General features: G+C 41.8%; 1 protein-coding gene across 4 annotated transcripts in view; it reads left to right on the forward strand.

Moving 5' to 3' along the window:
- Positions 1-25,333, forward strand: part of MYO16 (myosin XVI) — a 490,337-nt gene that overhangs the window by 420,812 nt on the left and 44,192 nt on the right. For all 4 annotated transcript variants that reach the window (XM_068268029.1, XM_068268033.1, XM_068268031.1 and 1 more), the window contains exons 30-32: positions 4,523-4,763; positions 8,380-8,690; positions 11,658-12,806. In XM_068268029.1, coding sequence (XP_068124130.1) covers positions 4,523-4,763; positions 8,380-8,690; positions 11,658-12,806 — 1,701 coding nt within the window. The remainder of the gene's footprint in view (positions 1-4,522; positions 4,764-8,379; positions 8,691-11,657; positions 12,807-25,333) is intronic.

Consider the following 25,333-nt stretch of genomic DNA (forward strand, 5'->3'; position numbering starts at 1 on the left):
GTGTTTGAAACAGCATTCCTTTAAAGAAATAATCATATACATCCCAGGATTCCTATATTTCCTAGAATTGTAAAATAAATCTCCAGGGATAAGGAAAAGCTGTGGTTTGTAAAGGCTTGGTTTGTAAAGGCTTCCTCTATAACATTCAGCGTATCTACTGCTTTAATTAGGTAAAATGAAAAGCTTGCGCACATTGGAGGGCAATGCTATACCATAATTTTGATGTACCAGAGTAAGACTTGTATCTCTATTCTGGTGCTATTTTTCTCTGAGCAGCAAAAATACATTATAATATATCAGTTAGGTTAACATTAATAATACGCAAGTTCATCCACAGTATGTAGTATTAATGTATAGTTGTAAAAAAGAAGGTGTAACCTACTCAATATATAATTGCATGCTGCTTTGCTTACTGTGTTCCATGGAGGCTAATTGCATACTGCCCTGCATTAACTGGCCCGAGATTTCAAAGTGGCTTTATAAAGGAAACAACTCAAAACAAAATCAGGATAAGGTTATATTCTCTATCCAGGCCCAGCCCTAGACCATTTGCCACCTGAGGCAAACTTTAAAGAAATCGCCGCAGCCCGAGCTGGAGGGGATAGCGGGCAGGAAGGGGGTATTGGGCCTAGCAGCGGGGAGGGGGGTCGGACCCCCCCTCCCTCGCCTGGGTCCCCCGTCCTCCGCTCCCCTCCAGCTTGTTACGACGCTGGCTGGCTGCAGCTATAAGAGGCAATGGGCGGGGATCACTCACCTCTTCCTCGTTCCAGCCTGCGCTCCACTGACGTCACTTCCTGCTACGCCGCAGGAAGTGACGTCAGTGGAGCGCACGCTGGAACGAGGAAGAGGTGAGTGATCCCCGCCCGTTGCCTCTTATAGCTGCAGCCAGTGACGTAACAAGCTGGAGGGGAGCGGAGGACGGGGGACCCAGGCGAGGGAGGGGGGGTCCGACCCCCCTCCCCGCCGCTAGGCCCAATACCCCCTTCCTGCCCGCTATCCCCTCCAGCTCGGGCGGCCCTCCACACCCACGGACAGGCAGGTGCCGCCCCCCCCCCCCCCCCCCAGAAGTGCCACCTGAGGCAAACGTTTCACCTCGCCTCATGGGCGGGCCGACCCTGTCTCTATCATCCTGTTTGCAGGACTCATCTTAATAAACTAGGCTGCTGAGATTTGTTGAGACCTGCTGTGGATGAGCTTCCAGGTATGGATACTGACAGTAGCCGGTCTCCCCATCCTACCTGGCTACACTTGATCCTCTATTTTACACAGAGGCAAGACAGGTCAGGTGGCATGAAGAGAATTGGGCTATAGCCACTGTGGTCATACTCATATAATATTATTATCATTGATGTATGAAGCGCCAACATGTATAAAGTAGGAAAACAACAAGGGGTACATAATGATACCGACAATGATATACATCAAATATAGACATTGATACAAAAAACAGAACTGGTGGTTACAATGACAGATGTAACATGATGAATAAAATGTATAACAGAGTGAAATGAACAACAAATTCCAAGACACAAAAGGGTGAGAGAGACCTACCCTTGCAAGCTTACAATCTGAAGGAATGGGAGGAAAAGAAGAGGTGGTGAAGTATGCAGTATACATAAAGGCGCAGTGCGTGGTTAGGTTATGTAGTAAGGAGAAAAACTTGAGAGGTTCAAGGGGAATAGCCTAAGTTTGAGTGTATGCTTGTCAGAAAAAGTGAGTTTTGAGGGAGCATTTAAAGATTTCAAAGGTTGGAGAGTGACGAAATTGAATTGAATCGAATCATGAATCAGACATGTCAGATTGAATCAAATCAAATCAATGAATCAAATCAAATTGAATTGAATCTGAAAAAGAATCATATGGTGTAGATGGGACTGATTCTAGCTGATTCTCCCAGCAGCTTATGACTCTTTGCACAAACGACTCTCTGCACAGGCCATCTGGTAGCCTAGCAACACTGTAAACACATACTTAGGAGCTCAGCGAGCTCAGCTGTTACAGCTATAATGGCGATTCCTGCCAGCAGTGGATTATACCACTGAAAACTAGGTAGGCAGGAGTTATGGTTGGGAAATAAAGTAAAAAGAAAACACCCCTAACAAATGGATTAGCCTCCCAGTCTGTCATCCGTCACTGTTTACATTACATGTTGTATAGATGAAACCATTCATTTTTAAAAAAAAACTTTTTACACTATTTTACAAGGATGTTTAATAGTTTATGCATAAAACACTTTTTTATTTTTTTCCTCATTCGCAAAACAACCGTTTTAAATATTTATTACTATTAAAACATTAGTCAACATTTTTGGTTCACTCTGGACACCTTACTCAAAGGGGAAAAAAAATTCAACATTGCAGTAACCCATAATGCATTTCTTGTAAATTGCATGGACAACACACATGGCGGGAGTGAATGCTGGGCCATAATAGGCTACCCTAATGTCATTTTTTTCCTTGAGAAAGGGGTATGAAAATTGGGAACCCATGGCTTGAAGCTCACCAATTATTAAACTATGCCTCTGGAATTTTTCCAGTATGGCACATGATAGTCATAGATTGATATGTACTTAAAGGATAACTGTAGTGAGAGGTATATGGACGCTGCCATATTTTATTTCTTTTTAAATAATACCAGTTGCCTGGCTGTATCCTGCTGATCATCTGCCTCTAATACTTTTAGCCATAGACCCTGAACAAGCATCCAGCAGATCAGGTGTCTCTGACATTATTGTCAGATCTGACAAGATTAGCTGCTTGTTTGTTTCTGGTGTGATTCAGACCCCACTGCAGGCAAATAGATCAGCAGGGCTGCCAGGCAACTGGTATAGTATACCAGGACTACAGTTGTCATTTAATCACCATATGTCATGTTGTACCCTGGTCCTGCCTTGCTTTTATGGGAGTTTGCTTGGTTCAATTTTCCCATTGTATTTAAACAGATTAATTTGTATGTATTTAAACTGATTAATTTTGACTTAAAGTTACTTTTATTCAACCAGCAAGTACTTTTTTGACAGGAAATGGCTTAGGTGTCTCCCAAAAGATAATAAGACGATGTACAAGAGGCATTATTGTGGAAAAAAACATTTCTCAGCTTTTATTTACATTTGAGCAAAAAGTGTCCAGTCCAAAATTATTCATACCCTTCACAAACTGTCACAGTCTGTGGGGAAATCCGAAGTTCTATAACATTCCAAATAGTCCAAGCTGTTCTAAAGCATCCTAATTACCCTGATTAATTAGAACAGCTGTTTTAATCAACTCAACAGGTTAAAAACAGCAGCACTCTTCAGTTGGTTTGTGGACAGTCATGGCTAAGACAAAGGACCTGTGGCTGGGCATTGTGGCTGCTTGTGAGCAGTCAGGAAAGGGCTACAAGGCCATTTCTAAATGTTTTCAAGTTCCAGTGGCTACAGTGCAAAGGATGATTAAATCTGGGCCAGTAAACTTTATGTATGGAGTTTGGATATTCTCCCTGTGTTTTCATACATTTCCTTCAGGGTGTCTGGTTTTCTCCCACATTCCAAAAACATACTGATTAGCAGGGCCGGAGCTTCCATAGGAAAAAATGGGCAATTGCCCCAGGGCCTGTAGGGGCCCCCAAGGTGTGCCTTCCTCATCTTAACTGTTGCTCCCCAGGGAGTCTGCAGAGGTTAAGTTGGGAGGTGATTGGGGGAGGGTCAACAGCCAGCGCAGGGGCTCAGGAGGGAAATTTGGCTACAACAAAGAGCCTCTGATGACAATTTTTGGTTGGGGGGTGTCTGTTGGGGGCCCCCAGGCTTATTTTGCCCTAGGGCCCAATTGTTACTTGAACCCAGCCCTGCTGATTAGTTAGTTGCTTCTCCCCCAAACTTGGCTTACAATATATACTATACAATTCCTCTTTCCATGCCTAGAAAAGTCAATTCTAGCCTAAATAAACACTATGAGACAGTTTTGCCATGATCTAAAATGTTTTTACAAATTGCACTTCAATACACCTGCATGCTTGCATCACCATCCCATATCATGAATGATATGGGATGGTGATGTGTGTATGCAGGTGTATTGAAGTGCAATTTGTAAATACACTCTAGATCACTGCAAAACTGTCTTATGGGGCTTGATTCGCAAAAGAGTGCTAACATGGCCGTTTTCACGCAAAATTACCCTATAGAGCACTGCTGAAGATGTCAGTGCTATATAAATGCATAAAAATTATAGTAATGCAGATTTGCTATAGAAAGTTTGAGATAAACACAGTTATTATAACACAATGTTCAATGTTTATTCCTATCGTACCAATATACAATGGAAGCTACTTTTTTGCTAGATATCTTTATGACAATATCTCAGATGATGATAGCTGTCAGTTCAAATCAGTTTCAATGTTTTTTGTCCCCTGTGAAGTCAGCGAATCTATGTGAAACTGCTGATGGCCAAAACATCGAAGTAGCAGAAGCTGGCCAGTTGCCGACATATTAAAAGGACACGATAAGCTATTACTTTTTTATTTAGCTCTTCTTTTCTTTTTATATTAGCTGTAAGGAGGTTTTTAGCTCGTCAGCATTTGCAACAGAAAATGAAGATCCAACAAAATGAAGTTATATGCATTGAAGACTTTCTTCTCTCTGTGGAGAATATGGGACAGCAAGCCTACCATTCTTTAATTATCCAAAATGCATGTGATATCGCTCAGGAGAAAGACAGACCTCACCCTGACCCAGAGGCTAATACCAGCACATCAGGACCAGCTTGTGATAAGGAAGACATTCCAAACAGGTAAATAGGTTAAGATTGAAACATCAAATTATCCTAAAATTACAAAAAATATAGGGCTAGTTAAGAACAAAACATGAAATAGACCACTTCAATGAACCTTAACTGCGACATGAGATAGACATGTGTATGTATGCTGTGTTGCTTTTCTTCTTTCTCTGCCTGAAAGAGTTAATATTCAGCTATGCAACTGATGTTTTTTCTCCAATCGGAACCCAGCGTCCCTCACTGATAAGGAATTAAAGCCATACAAATCCTTTTTGGCAATGCGCCTTCTAGTCTTACCTGTCTGTATGTCGCCATCACTGTGGTTGTGATTGTCCTGCCGTGTGGATGTTACAGTTGCTACAGTGTCTGTTGGTAATGCTCCTTCTAGCTTTGTCTGTCTGGATGACACCATTGATGCGGTTGTGACTGGTGGATGCGCCTTCTAGTCCTACCGAGTGGACATTACAATAGCTACAGTTGCTATTGAAAATGCTCCTTCCTGTCTTGTCCAGTACTGTTGTTTTGTGTCTATCTACTCCTGCTGTAATCTGAGTTGGCTCCTACACAGTGTATTCCAAGCTTCTTTCTGATATTACCCAGTATTGCCTGTCTTTGCCTAGTGGGTTCTGGTAGTATCTCTGTCTTCCTTCCATTAGTCTCTATACCTTGCTCAATTGAAAGCCTGGGTAATCGAGTGCTGGGACGATGCACTTGTGATCCCTCGACTGAACGGGGGCGCGTCACACAAGGTAAAGCTTGCAGAGGAGATTGGGAATAGAGATGGAACTGAAGGCAGGGAATCTGCCAGGCCTTACAATGATAAAGTTGGCACATTACAAGTAACAAAAATACAAGCTACTTCACTGTATGTGTATGCTAGATGGTGTTTTCCCAAAAATGTCCCTTTATTGGCAGTTTATACAATATGACACCTCAAGGCAATGTATTACAAGCAGTGTCGGATGTTGTAGAAAGGTATCTTTACAAACAGCACAAGCATATGGGTTCTAGTGGATATCAATTATTTTACAACTGCCTCTTCTTTCAGAAACAATTATATCATGAAAGAAAAGACAAACAATGTTCTATGGCTCAAACAACAATACAACATTACATACAAATATACTGCTTGGCTTGGGAAATAAACTTTGGAGAACTTAGTACCTGTTTAGTGGTGAAATCATGTCTTTTTTTTTATCCTGAATTAGAGAGCTGCTTTTTAGGCAAAGTGGAGAACGGTAAAGGGAAGTTGGAAAATGATCACTTAAACTATGTTATGTACAGAGTCCTAAATTTAAACAGTGAGAGAGTATTTTGATATGAAAGCAGTATCTTTTAGTAGTATAATAGTAATTGATATAAAGTAGTATTTCATAGCGGCAGTAGTAGTAGTAATAACAAAGTTATTTTATTTTACATCTTCAATTCTTGACTGGGGAAAAAGTGAAAGGGCCAGTTTAAGACACCACAGACACAGACAAATGAACAAGTGCAATATATTATATGGCAAAAACTGGAGGAACCTAAGAGAAGTGGTAGTGGCCATTTCTTATTCTGCCACAATCTATTGTTGAAGACGATGATTAATGAATCGAGCTGCCAATGACAATAAATCTATTGTATGCTGCCCTAGTGTCATGCTAATGCTGGGAACTGGGCAACAGAGCTAATAAATCTCCCATAGTGAGTTTCCTAGCAATCGTCTGATCTAATCAGTTTGTTCAATTGGTAATATATGGGTAAAATGCATCAGCTTTCTCAGTTGGTCATGTAAAAATCTTTTCAGCCCTGATTAACGATTTCACCTAAATAATCAGTATCTGCTCAGCTAGACAGAACTAGTATTATGATTAGTACTGATTTTGATGAGCTAAGTAATGTGGATGCTGTGTGCACAGTGCAGTCAGCAACCCAGAGAACCCAATCAATGTTTATTTGCTAAATCTGTATCTCTGAAAGATGACTTCTCATTGGTCTGCACAGGTCTATGCAGTTTGCACTTTTATAAGCATCAAAGTATGTATATGTATTTTTTAGGCCTAGATCCTCCGATCCATCCTAGATCCTTAATAAGGCCTAGATCCTCAATCTCATCTGCAAATGACTGTAAATTTAACATTCAATTCCACTTTTGTTGAGAAAAAGTAATCTCATCCCTCCGGTTTAGTTCTGTATATCACACTATTTCTACTTTAGTTTTATTTACAGAGTCAAAAAAAGCTACTCCACAGTCCTGACAAATGCAAAATGGTTGAGTCTGCTTCCTGATTACTCCAGAAATGTAGATGCAGTGCTTCCTGCTTTGTGTAGCTAATTACTTATGGAATCAGAATCATATTTATTTACCAAGTACAGAGTAGCATACAAGGAATTGTTTTGCGGCACGAACAGCTCGGAGATGAACATATGTAGGTACATAATGTAAAATATACATAAATATATCAGGGCTGGTTCACACTTGGGCACTTTTCAGCACTTTGCTGATCACGGGCAATCAGCAAAGTGCTGTTGCTAATGTATGCCTATGGGATTATTCTCACTGCAGGGTTTGCAATTTGCATAAATCGCAAACGTGCTGCATGCAGCGCTTTGGGAGCGAATGTGATGTGATTCGTATTCTCTTGAAACAGGAATCACAATGCAGATTACAGCAAAATTGCGACTCAAAATTTGTAGCTGCAATCTCAATTCACGATTTGCCTTTGTGGTGTGAACTAGCCCTCAGAGATGTACAAAAGTGGGTACATAATAAAGTACACAGCTACATATTGGGGGGGGGGCACATTGGCGGGAACGCAGATTACACATTAGAGATTGCTATTTGGGTGGGTGGGAGGGAGCTGAGTTTAGGGCCAGGACATCTTGGAAGTTCTGGTGCTGCAACCAGATTTACGTAATTTGAGGGAGTGGTTGCTGGGGTGTGAGGGATCATTTGCAATCCTAACGGCCCTGGATTGCAGTCTGGTGGAGTCGAGACAATCAAGAGACAGCAGGGAGGTCCCGATAATATTCTCAGTGGATCTGATTACTATCTTGTGCTTGTCACTCATGGAGGTGCCAGTGTAGCCCATGATGATAGAGGAGCACAGAATTGACTCAATTGTGGCAAAAATGGGTCAGAAGGGTGTGAGTCACGCCTAACATTTTTAGTTGACGCTGTAAGAATGGCCATTATTGGGCTTTTTTTCTGCAGTTTCTGCAGAGGATTTCTCTTCCCACCTAAGGTCCCTTGAGATAGTGGTACCCAATGGGCGAGCGCTGGTACTTTTTCTGAGTTGAGGACAAGCTTGTTGACCTTGTACAAGTCACAGAGCCTGTCGATCTCCTTATTATAGGCTTTCTCTCCACTTTTATCAACAAGGCCTATGATGGTGGTGTCATCAGTAAACTAGATCACCTTGACGGAGTCACTCTTGGTGGTGCAGGAGTTTGGCCAAAGGGAGAACAAGAGGAGAGAAGAGTCACTGGTGCAGTATGAGCTGCACTAAAACAGTAGAAAGTATTAAGTATTTAAGGAATGAAAAAATATTAAAGTTCACTGATACACTATGATACGGTGTCTCCTTTAATATTTGCAGTTTAATTTCTATACTTTTCCTATGTAACACCCCATGCATGTTTGCATTTTTAGGAATGAAGTAATTGGGAAGAGATTGTTGAAAAGCAGTTTTGGAGGATATCGTTCTACACCTAACTTGTTTCATTCGGATTCTATCACAATTCCCCTAAGTGTGGGTAGCTTGGCACATTCTGTGCATGGTACATCTGGCCGATCTCTGTCTCTGCACACAGTCCTAAGTCTGGATGACAGTATCAGTCTACAGTCACCTCGGAAGCAGCCTCCACCAAAACCAAAGAGAAACCCTACAACAAGATTGAGTGCTTCCTATGAAGCCGTTAGTGCATGTCTTATTGCAGCAGCACAGGACATTGACAGCGATGGTAAGACACATTAATGTGGATTAACTTATCTGATGTATTAGTCATTTTTGCCAGTAACTGATATTAAATACCATAGACAAAACTCCTGCTGTGGTACCTGACTTTAGCAGCCATAATTGTTGCTTGTAACTGACTTTGTACGTTGTTCAAGGAAACACAAGGGCAGGGGAGGGGGGAATTTAGATTTAGGTATTGGACAGAAGGGGCTTGGAAGGGAGACCGAGAGCTCTTTATGGTATAGTATACACTGATTAAAGGTGGTTATACAGTAAATGCCCTAAGAAAGGGCATGGGTTAAGAAGTTGCTCTCTGATCTGTAATTTAATTAGTTTAATTTGTATAAAGTAGAACTCAGAATTTACTCTCTGATCTATAATATTAGCCACAGCATGATAATCTTTATGGACAAAAATGTTTCTACATTAAAATTTATGGAAATCCTAACAATCTGAAGTTTTGAACTTGTTTTCAGTTTGTGAGAGGGGAGTGGGATGGGGGAAGGGGGCACTAAAGGGGTCAAGCCATAAGGTCCGTACACACGCCGGACTTGAGGCAACGACGGGTCCGTCGTCACCTCCCGCTGGGTGGGCGTTCCAGCGACAGTCTGGCGTGTGTACAGTCTGTTGGCGGACTGATACGGCTGTTTCTGAGTGATCCGCCGGGCGGATCGCTCAGAAACAGCCGTATCAGTCTGCCGACAGACTGTACACACGCCAGACTGTCGCTGGAACGCCCACCCAGCGGGAGGTGACGACGGACCCGTCGTTGCCTCAAGTCCGGCGTGTGTACGGACCTTTAGTGTTCCTGCAGTCTATTCACAGCTGCTGATAAGAACTAATTACACACTTTGATCCAGGTAGGCAAACACAGTAACACAGAGCAGTGGATTTCTTCAGCAACTTTATGTGGCATAAAGACTTTACATTGTGTGCTGCTCAATGGTTACGTTCTACTTTAATAATGATTCTTCATGTGCGAGTAAAACATATTAATGTTTCGCTTTTCCTATGGGAGCAGAAAGTAACTGCTATAGCTATATTACTATCCCTACTAATTATTTACAGATTTTATACATAGATTAGAAGGAGCCCAAGAATAATAAAATAATTCAAACACAAAAGGAGTATAATTTACCTAATATATTCAAAGATAGGTCGACCTTGTGTATTATGCTAGGCATACACGGTTAGATAGTTCTTATCAATCGAGCCGCTGATGGCTCGATTGATAAGATCCAACCTGTCCGATCACTGTGGCGGATCGATACCGTGCTCAATCCCCGCGGGCAGACAATAGAAAAAAACGAAGCGCTGATAAGAAGCGCCCGCGGCGACGAGCGGGAATCGATCCGCGCGGACTAGCGGTGACGCACCGGCATCGAGCTGCTGGCTCGATACCAGCGCATAATCTAACCGTGTATGCCTAGCATAAGTCGACCCAAATAAATGACCCTTTTAAACTGGAATTGTTTTAATCCAGCAAAGTTAGCAGCTGCACTTGGAGATCAGGAGTGTTTAATAGCTGTACTGCATTAAGTATTGTAGCCATTAACCTTCCTGACCCCCGAGTGCAGCCAATAATGCCTCAAGGCCTCCACATGCAGCCATGAACCCTTTGATCTGGCCCTGCGCCCACATTAGTGTGGCCAGTGTCTGTGTCTCCCTGTAGGGGGTGTAGGCAAATTAAGGTTACCCTACTGCCTGTTATCAGAGCATCTACATACCAGTGAGCTTTGAGGGTGGCCTGTATATGCAAGGTGGTGATGCATGAAGATGTAAAGTCCAATAATGCACAAGTGTGCCCATGGCAGCAGCCACAGTCATAAGACCACAAACACAGTGAATCCAGCGCAGGAGACTTGGGCGCACAGGGAGTAACTTTGGCGCCGTCAGAAGACAGAGCTAAAGCTACTTTTAAAATGCAATAATTCGGCTTCCAGCAATTGCTGGAAGCCGAATTATTTCATTCCCCACCATCCATGGCGGCCTGGAAGGGGAATAGTATTTAACACGGCCGGGACTTGGGCGCAGGGTACAGTTGGTATATGGCTGATCCTGCTGCTGCACAAGTCTCCCACGCCGATTCCTCTCGTACACATAAGACCATGGCCAGCTGCAAGTGTGCATACAGAAGCGGGGGCATAGCCAGAGCAGGAACAAGGAGTGATGAGTATGACACTGAGTGCCACCTGACTGTAACAACCTGTCAGCTTAGACATTAACCTCAGGAAGCATGGCTGCCACAAGAAAATGGAAGGGAGTCTGGCAGTCTGCTGTAAGGGATAGCCCAGCTCATTGGCTTAATATAAAATTATAACATAACAAGGGAATTATATTCATTTTAGCTTTAATCAAAATGTACCTGCATCGTGGGAGAATGAGAAATGCATAACAGGAACTTGCCTTTAAATTATGTGATGTGAAAGGAATGTGTAATAAAAACAAGAACTAAGTAGTCTTGAGCAAAAGAAAATGAGGTGTCCTGAGTAACCTCCCACCCACCACCAATAGGGGGATGTCTTTCTCTGTCCTCCACGTGGAAAAAAAATGAAGAGTGAGCACCGCAGCGAAAGTGAAATAACTTACGAGTCCAGTGCAAGTGCCGTGTCCTCTCATCTTACTCACCCACGCCAGTCTGCGTGCATTAGCGTACCACTGGCTCCCTATGTCATGTGACTTAAAGAATCAGCTGTACGTTAATGCACACAAAGCGGCACATGGGAGGAAGACGAGAGGAAATTGCACCCAGCTGGACTAATAAGTGACTTCCCTTCCACTGCGGTACTCACTCTTCATTTAATTCCACACTTAGGAGGATAGAAAGAGTCAGTCTTTTTCTCGGCACCTTATACCTGTGTGTAAGATCTATTTTTCCTTATTGGAGTAGTCAAATATTTAATGCCAGTACTTTTTGGAGTGTAAACATAAGGAATTCTTTCTAAATAATGGTACTTTTCTCTTGTTTCAGCTCTGTCTCGACCAAGACCTCATAGTGATGATTACAGCACAATGAAAAAAATTCCACCTCCAAAACCAAAAAGAAGTCCCAATACAAAGCTAAGTGGTTCCTATGAGGAGATATCTGTTCACAGATTTGGCGAAGTAAGATCATTAAGTGTGCTAGCCAGAAAATGTCATCGGGAAATTGGGACAATAAAAAGGGCAGCCTCAGCAGATGGACCACACCCTGGGATGTTGTCTGTATACATGTCCCAAGAAGAAGATGAAAATGAGCCTGTTTATATAGAGATGGTTGGTAATGCTAAAAAGAACTATCCTGCAGAAGCCAGCAGCCCAGAACAAGGGGAAGCGGTATATGAAGAAATGAAATATTTCAATCCGGATCAGATTAATAGGAACACTGTGCAAACTGGTGCCTCTAAAACATTTCTTCAGAACATGAACTTGGTTGACAACGGCATTGCAAACAAAAAAGAGGACAACCAGTCTAAGGAAACCTATGACATACCAGCTCCATTTCCTAACCTTCTGCCTCATCGACCTCCTCTGCTGGTGTTTCCTCCTGCCCCTGTTACTTGTTCTCCTGCATCGGATGAGTCCCCTTTGACTCCATTAGAAGTTATCAAGCTTCCTGTTCTGGAAACGAACATTAATTATTCCATACATCCAGATTGCTCAAGTCCCATCTCCCCTCAATGCTCAAAACATCAAAAAGCAGACTGTGAGCGACCATCATCACCAGCACTAAGTGCTTTTAGCTTTACAAGCAGAATGTCTCCACCTTCTACACCCCCACTTCAACCATTATCTGCTTCTTTCACTTCCTCGACACACTTCACTTTTCCCACAGACACGCCATATGCCTTGTTAGTTAATTCTGCAAAGAGGTCTCTTCATGCAGAAACCTTGAAAACTCTTTGCAAATCTAACCCTACATCAATTGACTCTTCCACTAGCACAGTGACCAAATTGCCATTTTCTTCTCCAGTAAAAATCCCAAGGACCATGCAGACTAAATCCCCTTCTGCATTTTCAGCCAGTTTAACAAATGTTAGTCAAGTGACAAGTCCTTTGGACGAATTAACAACCCTCTTTAGCTCAGGGAGGAGTTTACTGAGGAAGTCTGCTGCTGGCAGAAAAATTCGAGAACTTGAAGGTAATAAAGTGGTTTTCATTTTCCCGATGTTACTTCTCTATAATAAATGCCAAAAAAGTTGTACACTGTATTCAAACGTAACTGGATGACAGCATTCTGGTTTTAGGGCACTGTTAAACCTTCATTTCCAGTGCATTGAAACTAATATAAAAAGTTGAAGCTATGAGTTTTACAAAAGCTAATGGTGTAGTCTGTACACGGTTCACTCACTTGGTCTTCACACACTATTGCTATTTCACCTGCTACTGTTGTGTGCCATAGTTTCTAGATTCTGTTCTTTATAGCTATTATTTTCAAGGTCTGTTACTGACTGACTGACTGTCTGTCTGTCTGTCTGTCTGTCTGACTGACGAAAATACAGACTAATTGACTCCAGCGATTGATAGCAAGAAAGGAAAAGCTATTTAATAGTTAGAAAAAAAGCACTGATGAAAATATACACTTATTGAAGTGTTACCATGAACAATAGTTTTGATATGTTATTTTTTTCCTGATTGCTGAAAGACAACCACTTTCCCAGATTTTCCAAAGACCATAGTTATAATATTCTAAATAGATGCCATTTGCGACATGGTGTGTTAAAAAAAAAAAATCAATCATCCAAATGCAATAAGTCCAATATAGTGCACACATGTGCCATTGGAAGTGTAGGTCATGTTTCACATATATAACAACTGCTGCTCATCTGTGTGCTCTGAGCAGAGGTGTATTCAGAAAAATGGTCAGTACATAGAAAGACTCAATGATGTATTTGTTTCAAATCATGCTGCACTGCATCAAAAGAAAAACACAGTACAGTGACTGAGACCGTTGAAACCACATTTTCTATTTTCGTTGACTTTTTTTTGAGTAGAAATCAAATACAGACCATTTTCATATGTATTGAGTTCATAGGCGCCATCCTGCCCTCCAATACTAGTAACTAGTAACAAACTCAGGAAATTCACATGGCTTCAGAGATGTTTTCGTGCCAAGTTGCCCGTATGAATCTAGTTTGTTCTTGGAGCTCAGCTGTAGCTGTAGTTACATTTATTCAATCTCAAATTCCTGAAAACATGATCCTAATACGAAAATGATGCTCCATCATGCTCTCCAACTCATTTCCCCCTGACTTCCAGGTAATGAAAGGTCGATCAAACCGTTTTCCTTGCCAAAAACTTTCACCAGTAAAGCCAAACAGTGATGTTTGCAGATCAAAAGGGAGAATGAAAAAATAAAGCAAACCTGCAGCAAATTTGTATTAAGGGTAATAAATAGATAGCATTTGTAGGGGATCTCACAACAAAGAAGATCTTAGCAAATAAATACTGTATAACAGGTGTACATTTTCCTTGGGCCCAAATGATTATAACTAAATGTATACAAGACAAAGACAGTTTTTGCAGCTGAGAAGAGTTGTAAATAATGAATAAATACCATATATAATATAAACCTGAGCCATATGTTCACAATAATATCAAAGTATTATAAAAGAGTCACGTTAAAAATGCTTACAAACCATAATGTATACCAAAAAGACATACAAATCTATGCAACTTTAGGGCTCCAATGTCTCTCTAGTCCTTTAAAAAAAAAAGCACTCCAGGGCTAAAGGTGATGAGATTAGCTCTCAAACCTTGAGCAACCCAACCTCACCTCTCTTCTCCATAGGTAAGTTAGGCAAACCCTCCTCCTCAGCAGGTGGCTGCCCCCTCAGCTACTTAGGTATTTATTTCAGAGGTCATAACTTCTTTAGACTCCCATAGACTAAAGCTGGCCATACACTGGCCCGATTCGCGGCCGTTTCGACAGCAGATTCGATCACTGGGATCGAATCTGCTGCCAATCGTTCGCGCTAAACGCACCCACCGATCCGATTTCCTCCCGAAATCGGATCGGTCCGTCGATCACGCCGTGCGGAAAAATACCGTCGAACGCCCGCGGGTAGGGAGCGCGTCGCTAGCGGCGGCCTATCCGATCAGGTATACATTACCTGATGCTGGCTCCCGGGCATCTTCTCTGCGTCTTCTCCGCTCTGTTCCTGCTTCCATCCCAGCGTACATTAACTTCCTGTGTCACTGCAGTGACCAGGAAGTTCAAATAGAGGGCGCTCTATTTGAACTTCCTGGTCACGGAGTGACACAGTGTACGCTGGGATGCGGTGCGTGGTGCAGCGCGGAGAAGAGGACCCGGAGCCAGCTTCAGGTAATGTATACGGGGGGGGGGGGGGGACAGGCAGCAGGAGCAGCTCAACAGATTGTGATCGGTTTCAGGCTGCAGTAAAGGCAGCCATACGATCCCTCTCTGATCAGATTCGATCAGATAGGGATCTGTCAGCTGGTCGATCTAATGCCAAATCGACCAGTGTATGGCTACCTTAATGCTCACAAAGCCTTCTAATAGGCTATGGGAGCCAGGACTGAAAATACTGGTGATGTGATCCTGTGGGGTAGGGGTCTTTGCGTAATGAAGTAGAGAAGCCTTTACCTTAAGCCGCATCTACACGCGTAGATGCGGCCGCGATGTTCCTTATCAATCGAGCCGCATAAGATCCGACAGGACGGATCTTGCTTCCGCCGATTCCCTGCTTGCTCCCCGCGAGGGGACATTGGCAGGGAATCGAGCGGAAAATAAGCGGTGCCGGCGGGGACGAGCGGGGAATCGAATCCGGCGCACGCGCGGCGAGCGGGGACGCGGCGGGCACGTGCGGAGACGCAGAAGGGGCGATCTGGCGGCTAATCGAGCCGCCGGATCTCCGCCTCATCTACACGTGTAGATGAGGCTTAACATACCATAACATAAGAAAATAACCGCATCAAGATAGTGAGCAAGTACTAGCATGAAGCCACCTAAATGACCTGATTCAGAGCAGCAGTCTGATCTCTGCACCATTGTTCTAATGACTGCATGTGCACAGTCACAAATAAGGAATTATACAAATGTAAAAACTCTCACTGCACCAATGTTCTAATGAATGCATGTGCATAGCCACAGATAAGGTTTTAGAGGAAGGTTGAAAAAGTTGTAGACTGTCCCTCCTCAGCCCTTCCCATGGCCCCCTCCCCATCATATGCAGGCTAGAGAACTGTTTCAACAGCACTTTATTTTGTTTTTGTTTTGTGTGTGTTTTGTTGTTTTTTTTTACATAAAGGCCTAGTGCACACCAGAGCGTTTCGGCTGCGGTTTGCGATCCGCTTGTGGGTGCGGATCCGCTCGGGTAATGTATTTCAATGGGCTGGTGCACACCAGAGCGGGAGGCATTTTGCAGAAACGCATACTCCCGGGCTGCTGCAGATTTTGGATTGCGGATGCGTTTCTGCCTCAATGTTAAGTATAGGAAAAACGCAAACTGCTCTGAAAAATGGCACTTCAGAGCGGTTTTCCAGGCGTTTTTTGTTACAGTAGCTGTTCAGTAACAGCTTTACTGTAACAATACATGAAATCTACTACACCAAAAACGCTTCCCAAAACCGCAAAATGCTAGCTGAAACGCTACATAAAAATAAGAAAAAGCGTTTCAAAATCTGCTAGAATTTTGCGGATCTGCTAGCGTTTTTTGGTGTGCACCAGGCCTTAGTTGGGCTTCTTAAATGTCTTTAGGGCAATTTATGTGGGTTAATTTTGTGTTCAGCTGCTCCACAACCTAGTTATATTTACTAAAATCAAATGCAATTATAACATTCATTTTAATCAGTTTTTGAATAATAAACTTTTATTTTTCAGCTCCTAGAAGAATAACCTATTTACTTTATCTAAAATATACAGCAGTTGGTTGCTACTGTATTATATATAAAGTATATTTTTAAACCAGGCTTGCTCTCTCTGTGTTTGACATATGTGTTTTACAAATGACAAGTATACATATATCTTATCTTATCTGAATGATGAGAAGTGCAATTCTGTTTTTGGTGAATGTGTTTGTACCGGATAATTGACAGCCTCAGTCATGTGACCTTTGTTGTATTGCTATTTTGATGGTTATGTGATGACACGTGTCAAGTATAATTCAATCTTGCACTGCGTTCTGTGCTACAGCTCAGACCTCCACAGGAGACCAGCGTGAACAGACAACCATTTCATTTTGTCATCCTATTTGGACTATGTCTTAATGTATTGTCGATAAGCAATTATGATGTATTCATTGAATTCATCATATCTTTAATGTAGAAAATTATATTTCCCAGGTGTCAGAGGTAGATTCTGCTCATTCTGATTGTGTGCTAATTATATCATGTTGCAGGATGATATGCTCAGCACATGATCTGCTTTAGGGCTCGTTCACACCAGTGGCGTTTTCGGCCTTTTTCCAAGCGCAGGTGATTTTTAAAATCGCCCACAAAACGCTTGTGCAATGAATCTCTATGAAGAGGTTCATATTATTATTATTATTATTATTATTATTATTATTTAGCATTTATATAGCGCCGACATCTTCTGCAGCACTGTACAGCGTATATTGTCTTGTCACTAACTGTCCCTCGGAGGGGCTCACAATCTAATCCCTGTCATAGTCATATGTCTAGTGTAGTGTATGTATCGTAGTCTAGGGCCAATTTTGGGGGAAGCCAATTAACCTATCTGTATGTTTTTGGGATGTGGGAGGAAACCGGAGTACCTGGAGGAAACCCACACAGGTACGGGGAGAACATACAAACTGCTTGCAGATGTTGACCTGGCTGGGATTTGAACCGGGGACCCAGCACTTGCAAGGCAAGAGCGCTAACCACTACACCACAGCGCAGTTCGTGCGCTGTGCGTTCAGCAAAGCGGTGCCTGTACCATTTTTGAGGCAATGGAAGGTATAGGAAAAATGCAAACGCTCACAAAGTCGCTTTGTGCAGCGATTGAGTGAGCGGTTTTAAGAATAAATACATTGGGCTTGATTCACAAAGCGGTGCTAACAGTTAGCACGCTGGTGAAAAGCCCTTTATCATGCCTAAACTCAGTTTAGGCATGATAAGTTTAGGTGTGATAAGTTTAGGTGTGATAAGTTTAGGCATGATAAGTTTAAGCGCCAACTGCGTTAGAACCGCAGTGCACAGCTGATCAAAAGTTTTGCGCTAGCAAAGTCTGGTGCACTTCGTATAAAGTTTAATGGCACTGCTTTGCGTGCGGGACTTTGCACGCGATCTAAACTTATCTAAACTTATCATGCCTAAACTTATCACACCTAAACTTATCATGCCTAAACTTATCATGCCTAAACTTATCACACCTAAACTGGCTTTTCACCAGCGTGGTGCAATGGTTATCATGCCTAAAGTCTCTAACTGGGTTAGCACGAGCCCATTGTATTTATTCTTTTCCGAGTCAAAGAGTTTACTTCCTGACTTGTGTCAGGGAGTGAATTACAAAACCACTCTGGAAAAGCGCTTAGAAAAGAGCTTTTATCAGAAACACAGCGTGCAGTGGAGTGCTGGGAGGGGGGCGGGGGGGGGGGGAAGTGCACAAAAATGCAGCAGCAGCATACACTTCTGATACATCATGGTGGCCACCTGTGATACATCCAATTTACGATGGAGGAGAACAGTGCAATACAGAAGAGAATACACTACTAAACTAGATTTTGTTTTTGTGATGTTAGGTGATAGATCCTAGTAATAAATGGCATTACTGGTCATAACAGAACATAGTGGGGGTTGCTTTTAGATCAGTAAATTAGCCATTGTGCAAAAGTATTCATGTACAACACCTGCAGTGAGAACTTTATAGATAAATTCAGTGCACCCTGGCCTTAGGCTGTGTTTCCACTAGAGAGCAAACATTTTTTGTCTGTTCTCCGCTCATTGCTAACCGGTCAGTGAATGGCTTCTATGTTATACATAGGAGTCATTCACACTTGTCACTCTGCAATGGATCCGCTGCAGAGAGCGGACCGCACTTCTGTGCAGTCTGCGATTATCACGGGCAGGGGGATGCATCTGCCCCAGGTTACAAAATCACCACTGATTGGTCCATGTATACAGGGAAGAAGTGTGGAGATGGGGATCCTCCCCATTGGGTTGCAAAATGGGAATCCTCAGCAACAGTGAGAATTCTCATTGGGTCATGGTGAACCAAGGGAAATTCTCCCTGTTACTATGGAGAATTGGCCTAATGCAGCCCATGGAGAGCCTCGTGCTTCTGCTGGCCTCCAGGCTGGTTTCTGAGAGGGGCCGAGTGGCAGCAGCGGTCACTTTGGACACTGGGCAGACGCGAAGTGGATGCAAAGTGGATGGAGCACATTGGTTTAGCGGATGCACTTATCGTGTCCAATTTGCATCTGCTCTAGTGGGAACACAGTGTTACAGAAGATGATAGATAGATAGATAGATAGATAGATAGATAGATAGATAGATAGATAGATAGATAGATAGATAGAACCATTTTTGGATTGGCTGTACCTGAAACATCTATGCCTGCTGTATACTGCATCTTTGAAAGTACCTCAGACTGAATGTTTCTTACTGCCACAGTGGCTGCACTGCCAAAGCATATGGATTTAAAACTGCTCTTGTGACATCTCTTCAGAACTGATTATAAAAATCAAGCACCTTTGTTTTCCTAGTGCTGAAGTGGCTGGAGACAGAATAATGAGTCTTTTTTTAAATTGCCTTCTACCAGCAGTGTGCTATTATTTTAAAGTCAGACTAGACTTAAAAAAAAAACTTGCATCTACCACTGAAATACAAAATCCACAACAAGGTTAAAAAGGCATCATTTTCCAAAATCATCTATTACTGTGGGCAACTTGCTTGGGTTAATATGATTGAAATGAAATATAGATTAGGAAATGTATAGAAATTATTGCTACCATATTTATTATGTTCTATTACTAGTTACAGCTTCAAACAAACAATCTGAAGAGCTTTGCATTGATGTTGAAGTTGTCAGCATATGAATTGTTACCATTCTGTTGTTAAAGAGAACCTGAAATAAAAGGCTTATGGAGGCTGCAATATTTATTTCCTTTTAAGCAATACTATTAGTTGCCTGGAAGTCCTGCTGATCTCTTTGGCTGCAGTAGTGTCTGAATCATACACCTGAAACAAGCATGCGGCTAGTCCAGTCAGAAATGCCTGATCTGCATGCTTGTTCAGGGTCAATAACTAAATGCATCAGCCACGCAAATGATCAGCCAGGATAGCTGGGTAATTTACATAGTTTTAAAATTAAATAAATATGGAAGCCTCACTATCCGTCTCACTTCAGGTTCCCTTCAAACCAAGATACAGGCTGTGTCTCAATATAAAAATATTCATTTTCACTCAATAATTGACTTTCCATATTTCTGCATGCAAAGTCACCTCCTCCCCAGCAATGTTTTGCCTCACTCTGAAGGCATATTGGGCTAGTGAAGTAAGTATCAGGCTCCTCGCATACATTTTGTCTCTTCCTGCTCATCACCAGTCCATGTGATTGATGGAGGCCATACTTTACTACTCATACTAGCACCAAACAAAGAGATGTTTTTCTTAGTGCTACTTGGCTTTGGTTGAACTCGATGGACGTATGTCTTTTTTCAATCTAAATAACTATGTAACTATGCAACTAAACATGAAGTGATTGCATCACTGTATGATGTCTTTTTAGGCAGCCACATCAGATGCTAATGCTTTATGCTTTATCATAGCCAATGCTTTATCATAGCCACTCGCAAGTGAGATAAATCTCATGTTTAGTTAGCAAATCAAGTGTCCGGTAAGATGCGTTGCCCGGCAGCAATTTATCTCCAGGGCACTGCAGCTTTCCGAGATATTAATGAACACGTTCCATTGGTTATCACTTGGCTAATAATGACAAAATATTTCTATAATGCTGCAAGTCTGAATGTTTAATTCCCTCTAAATCAGAGACTGATGTTTTTACAATAGTAACTCACTGATCTATTACTGAAGGGACTGCCAGTTTGAAGTCTAAGAATTGCACTTGTAAAAAGTTTCTGTAATAATTACAAACTGAAATCATGGCAAACACGAACATAAGTTCATCATTAAATTAAAATACACTACATATTTATTAAAGCAGCATTTGTTTCAGGCATTTTCCATTTTTATCACCTCTGACGGAAGCCAATCCTGATGTAATTTCCTCCCTTAGTCTAGGTTTCCATTGCTGCGATTCTGGGCAGATTCCCCGCCCAAAAATTCGGATGGATTTTAGCAGCCTATAGAAGTCTATGTAAGGCATCCGAATTTGTGGCCGAGGAAGAATCTGAGGCCCTGCAGCATAATTCTGTGCGTGACTGTCCGAATCCCATAGCCACACATAGCGCGGCTAGAGGGATTCAGCTGCGAGAGGCGAGCAGCTGTTCCGGCATTGCGTCTCGCAAGGCGCATGCCGGCACACAAGCGGAAATGAGCCTTGACTCCTTTTTTCTCCTAGAAACTGCACTGTCATATCTAGCTTGCTTTGTAAACACATGTGAGCACAGCATAGATTGTATTACAGCAGCTTCACACCTAACTGCCCTCAGCCAATCAGTGAGAAGCGAGATTGTGGGAGGGGAGATGACAATATTTGGCAATGTACCATATAGAGCCAGGCTTACTGAGATTAAATTTATTACAGCAGAGACACTTCTGATTATATTGGAATGCTTGCAATGCAGACTACATGTAGACTACATAATAAACACAGAGCAGTGGGCAAATGGAATTTGATTTTATGGCTGACAATCCCGCTTTCAAAGGAATAAGATGTGTATTATATATAGAAAGAAAAAAAATGTGTTTGGCTCCTCCTAGGAGGGGTTGGGCCTCTGCCACACTAGGGTGTGTCACCTTTCCGAGTATTTTAAATTGAGAGGCAAGAGCTATGTGTGTGTAAGCTATGATTAAGGGCCGCATGCCCGAAACATGTCAGCTTTTGTACCTGTTTTGGCTGTAGGGATAAGTCCCAAATAAAGACATTACTGTTTGTGGAGAACTTTGGATGCGGACCACCTTTTTCTGAATATTGTATTATATATAGCTAGTATGTGCCTGCATCTCCCAAACAGTACTGCCAAATTGTGAGCTCCTTGCAAGAGTAGACAACACAGTGATGGCAGATTTCTGAGGAATTTCAGCACGAAATCTCACCTCTGTTGCTTGCCTGGCCACCCCCAAGTGCCGCAAGGGGGTGGCACCGGAGGAACATTTTAAACTTGGGGACATTGGCCAGGGGTCGTTTGTCGATCATTGCGATATCGATCGCAGTTACCCTCACGCATCAGATCTAACACTGGTTGAGATCTTCCCAGCAAGTCTGATTGATGCATTTGACTGATTTTGGCCCAAAATCAAACAAATCCTATTGGGTGGACACGTTGCAGCACTAATTTTAGCCCAATTTGATAAATTGGAATATTGGTAGATGTATGCACTTATTTCCCTTTTATTCTATTCACTTTTTCTCCTAAGTTGTCTCTTAGGTGATATTTTCACACCATATAATAAAATGTATTTTATGCCACCAGCAAGTAAGAAAATAAAATAATTTTGACAGTACTTTTCACCTACGTTGTCACTTGTTCAATTGCAGAGTGCTGAAAAGGTAGTTTTAAAGATTAAAAGTTTTATACTAGGAGAAAACTTTGAAAAAAAAGAGCATTGAATAAGAACCATATGTGCCCTAGTACTTACTTACTCTTCACAATACTGGCCTGTTAAAAATTTGAGGTCATGCCCATGAGAAAAGTTAGGGTTTTTGGGACTTTTCTGTTTGGTTGGAGCCCTAGAAACAGCTGAAGGGTCAGATAAATGAAGTTACAACTTTTATGACAATACATTGTGAAGTATTGTATTTGTATTATCCTATTGGCCTTGATTTGCTCTTAAAAATGGTCCATATATGTTTAGTCTACCATTTGTACTATATGAACAACCATATTCTGTAGGGCACTAAAAATATATTTTCTTCAGTCCTAGAAGTCATTTGGGGATATTATGGGACTGATATCCTAAGCCAAGGAACCACATCTAGCAATCATTTGGCATAATACGTTTGTTATGGTAGTGATTGCCATTCAAGATGCAGACATACTGTGTAAAAACTATGGGCTCCCACATATATCAGAACATCAGGAACCATGTGCTGTAGTCCTGACTGCAGTGCAGTGCACGGTGATCATATTTTTCAAAAAAAACATGCACAATTTGTGAAAGTTAAATTCTAGTAAATAGAATGGATGTGTTCGGATCAGCTATACAATGTTTATGAATGACTTTAGATCAGTCATAAAATCTCTGAAGTATCCCACTTTACCGAGAAAAAAAATTAAGCAATGTATACTACAGTAGTTTAAAAATAAAATATACATACTTAGAAATGATTTATCTATGAGCCAGTTTGTGCTATTTGCACAATGCACTCTATCTCATTGTCAGAGATACAAGTAAAATTCATGTGTGCTCTCTGCACTTGCTAGTTTTACTGGCTTGTGGTTAATAAACCCTTAAAAGTTTTACCACTCAAAATGTAATGCCCCTAAACAATATAATGCATACATATTGGGCCAGCAAGTAACCGGTGCAACACTTGCTTCTGCTCATGCAAAATCTGTTATTTCATGTATTACAAATTAACAAACTTCTAATTAGCTTGATGACAGTATCCTAAGAGAACACCGCCTGTCACTCAGTATCCTGAATTCACCTCCGAAGGAGAACATTCCATGCGCAGCTAAGATTATACTTGATAATTTGATAATTACTTCTTGGAGTACATCTTCCAGGAAACCTGGAAATAAATCCTTTCCAGAAAATTGTTATGACATTTCATCTTCCCCTCTTCAGCATTTAAAAATGATTTATAAATATCAGCAATGTTTTTTTTTTTTAATTTATTTATTTTTTTAAATTAGTACATTTCGTTATGACCTCACTCTAAGGTGAATGCAGTATGTCCCTGAATAATGTTGAGTTTACTATCACAACAGATCCTCCATAACTCAGAAGGTAGCGTCCTTTAAACTGGAAATCCAATTATTCTGTCTTCTGTTTAGGATTTGGTTTTTATTGCTATAGGTCTTCTCATTAAGAAGATTTTCCCACGCATTTTAATGTGTCAATCATTTATAATAAGAAGTAAGGAAATCTCCCTAACCAGGTGCTGACAGCTATATAAACATTCTCTGTAACAGTAAAGGTCAAGGTTACTTGCCTCTTTGAGGAACATTCAAGCAGTGATGTCAAGTTCAACTGGACCTCTAGTGACTTAAAAGACAAATTCCAGCCATCTAAGTCCATATCTCAGTTTAGATACGTGGTGGGAAAACAATCCAACAGTTGTGCTTGTTTGGATAATTTAGACATCCTAATTTAGGTATTGAGATAGAACTGTTTTGAGGAAACATTTTTTTCAAAGTATTTTAATGGAAATGAGAATCTCCAGCTGCTCTTTTTCAGTCATCATGATGTCATAAATCCTTTAAAGAGAGTCTGAAGCGAGAATAAATCTCGCTTCAGACCTCATAAATAGCAGGGGCATGTGTGCCCCTGCTAAACCGCCGCTATCCCGCGGCTTAACGGGGGTCCCTGATCCCCCAAATCCCCTCGGTGCAGCGGGGGAGCGCTTCCTGGTTGGGGCAGGGCTAACCGCCGCAGCCCTGCCCCACACGCGTCTGTCAGTGCGTATCTCCGCCTCTCCCCCGCCCCTCTCAGTCTTCCTTCACTGAGAGGGGCGGGGGAGAGGCGGCGATGCGCCGCTGATAGACGCGACTGGAGGCAGGGCTACGGCGGTTAGCCCTGCCTCCAGGAGCGACCAAGTCTGCGACCAGGGCCCATATGCAATTCACTTTCTCACCTGAGTTTTCTCCTAGGAGATAATTTTTCATCTTTAATTTAAAATAACTTTTCAGCACTTTTCAACTAAAAAGGTACCAAAAAAGTAGATTCAAAAAGTACTATCGAAGTTATTTGGAGTATTTTCTTGCTTTCTGGTGGCTTAAAAGGCATTTTATTGACAAGTTTAAAAATATCACCTAGGAGAAAACTCAGGAGAAAAAGTGAATTGCATATGGCCCCAAGTGTTGCAGTGGGGGGTTTGTGGGTGAAGGGACCCCCGTTTAGTGGCGCAATAGCGGCGGTTTAGCAGGGGCACACATGCCCCTGCTAACTTTGAGCTCTGAAGCGAGATTTATTCTCGCTTCAGAGTCTCTTTAAAGGGTCACTGTCACTTTTCACACATGGGGTCATATGCAATTAACTATTTCTCCTGAGTTTTCTCCAAAGTGATATTTTCAAACTTGTCAGTAAAATGCCTTTTAAATCACCATCAAGCAGGAAAATACATAAAATAGTTTTGATCATGTTTTTAAATCTACTTTTTGGTACTTTTTCAATTGCAAAGTGGTGAAAAGTTATTCTAAATAAAAGATAAAAATAAGATCTCCTGAGTTTTCTCCTAGGTAATATTTTCACAACTTGCCATAAAATTCCTTTTAGGTCACATTCACAGTGGGACATTGCGTTGTAATGCGACGTTAAAGTTACAACGCAGCATTACAACGCAGCGCAAAAAAAAATTAATGATGCACATTAACGATGCGTTACAATTGCATACAGTAGGTACAGGAAAGCATACAG

This window comes from Hyperolius riggenbachi, chromosome 2 (genome assembly GCF_040937935.1).
Source record: "Hyperolius riggenbachi isolate aHypRig1 chromosome 2, aHypRig1.pri, whole genome shotgun sequence".
In the NCBI taxonomy this organism is placed as follows: domain Eukaryota; kingdom Metazoa; phylum Chordata; class Amphibia; order Anura; family Hyperoliidae; genus Hyperolius; species Hyperolius riggenbachi.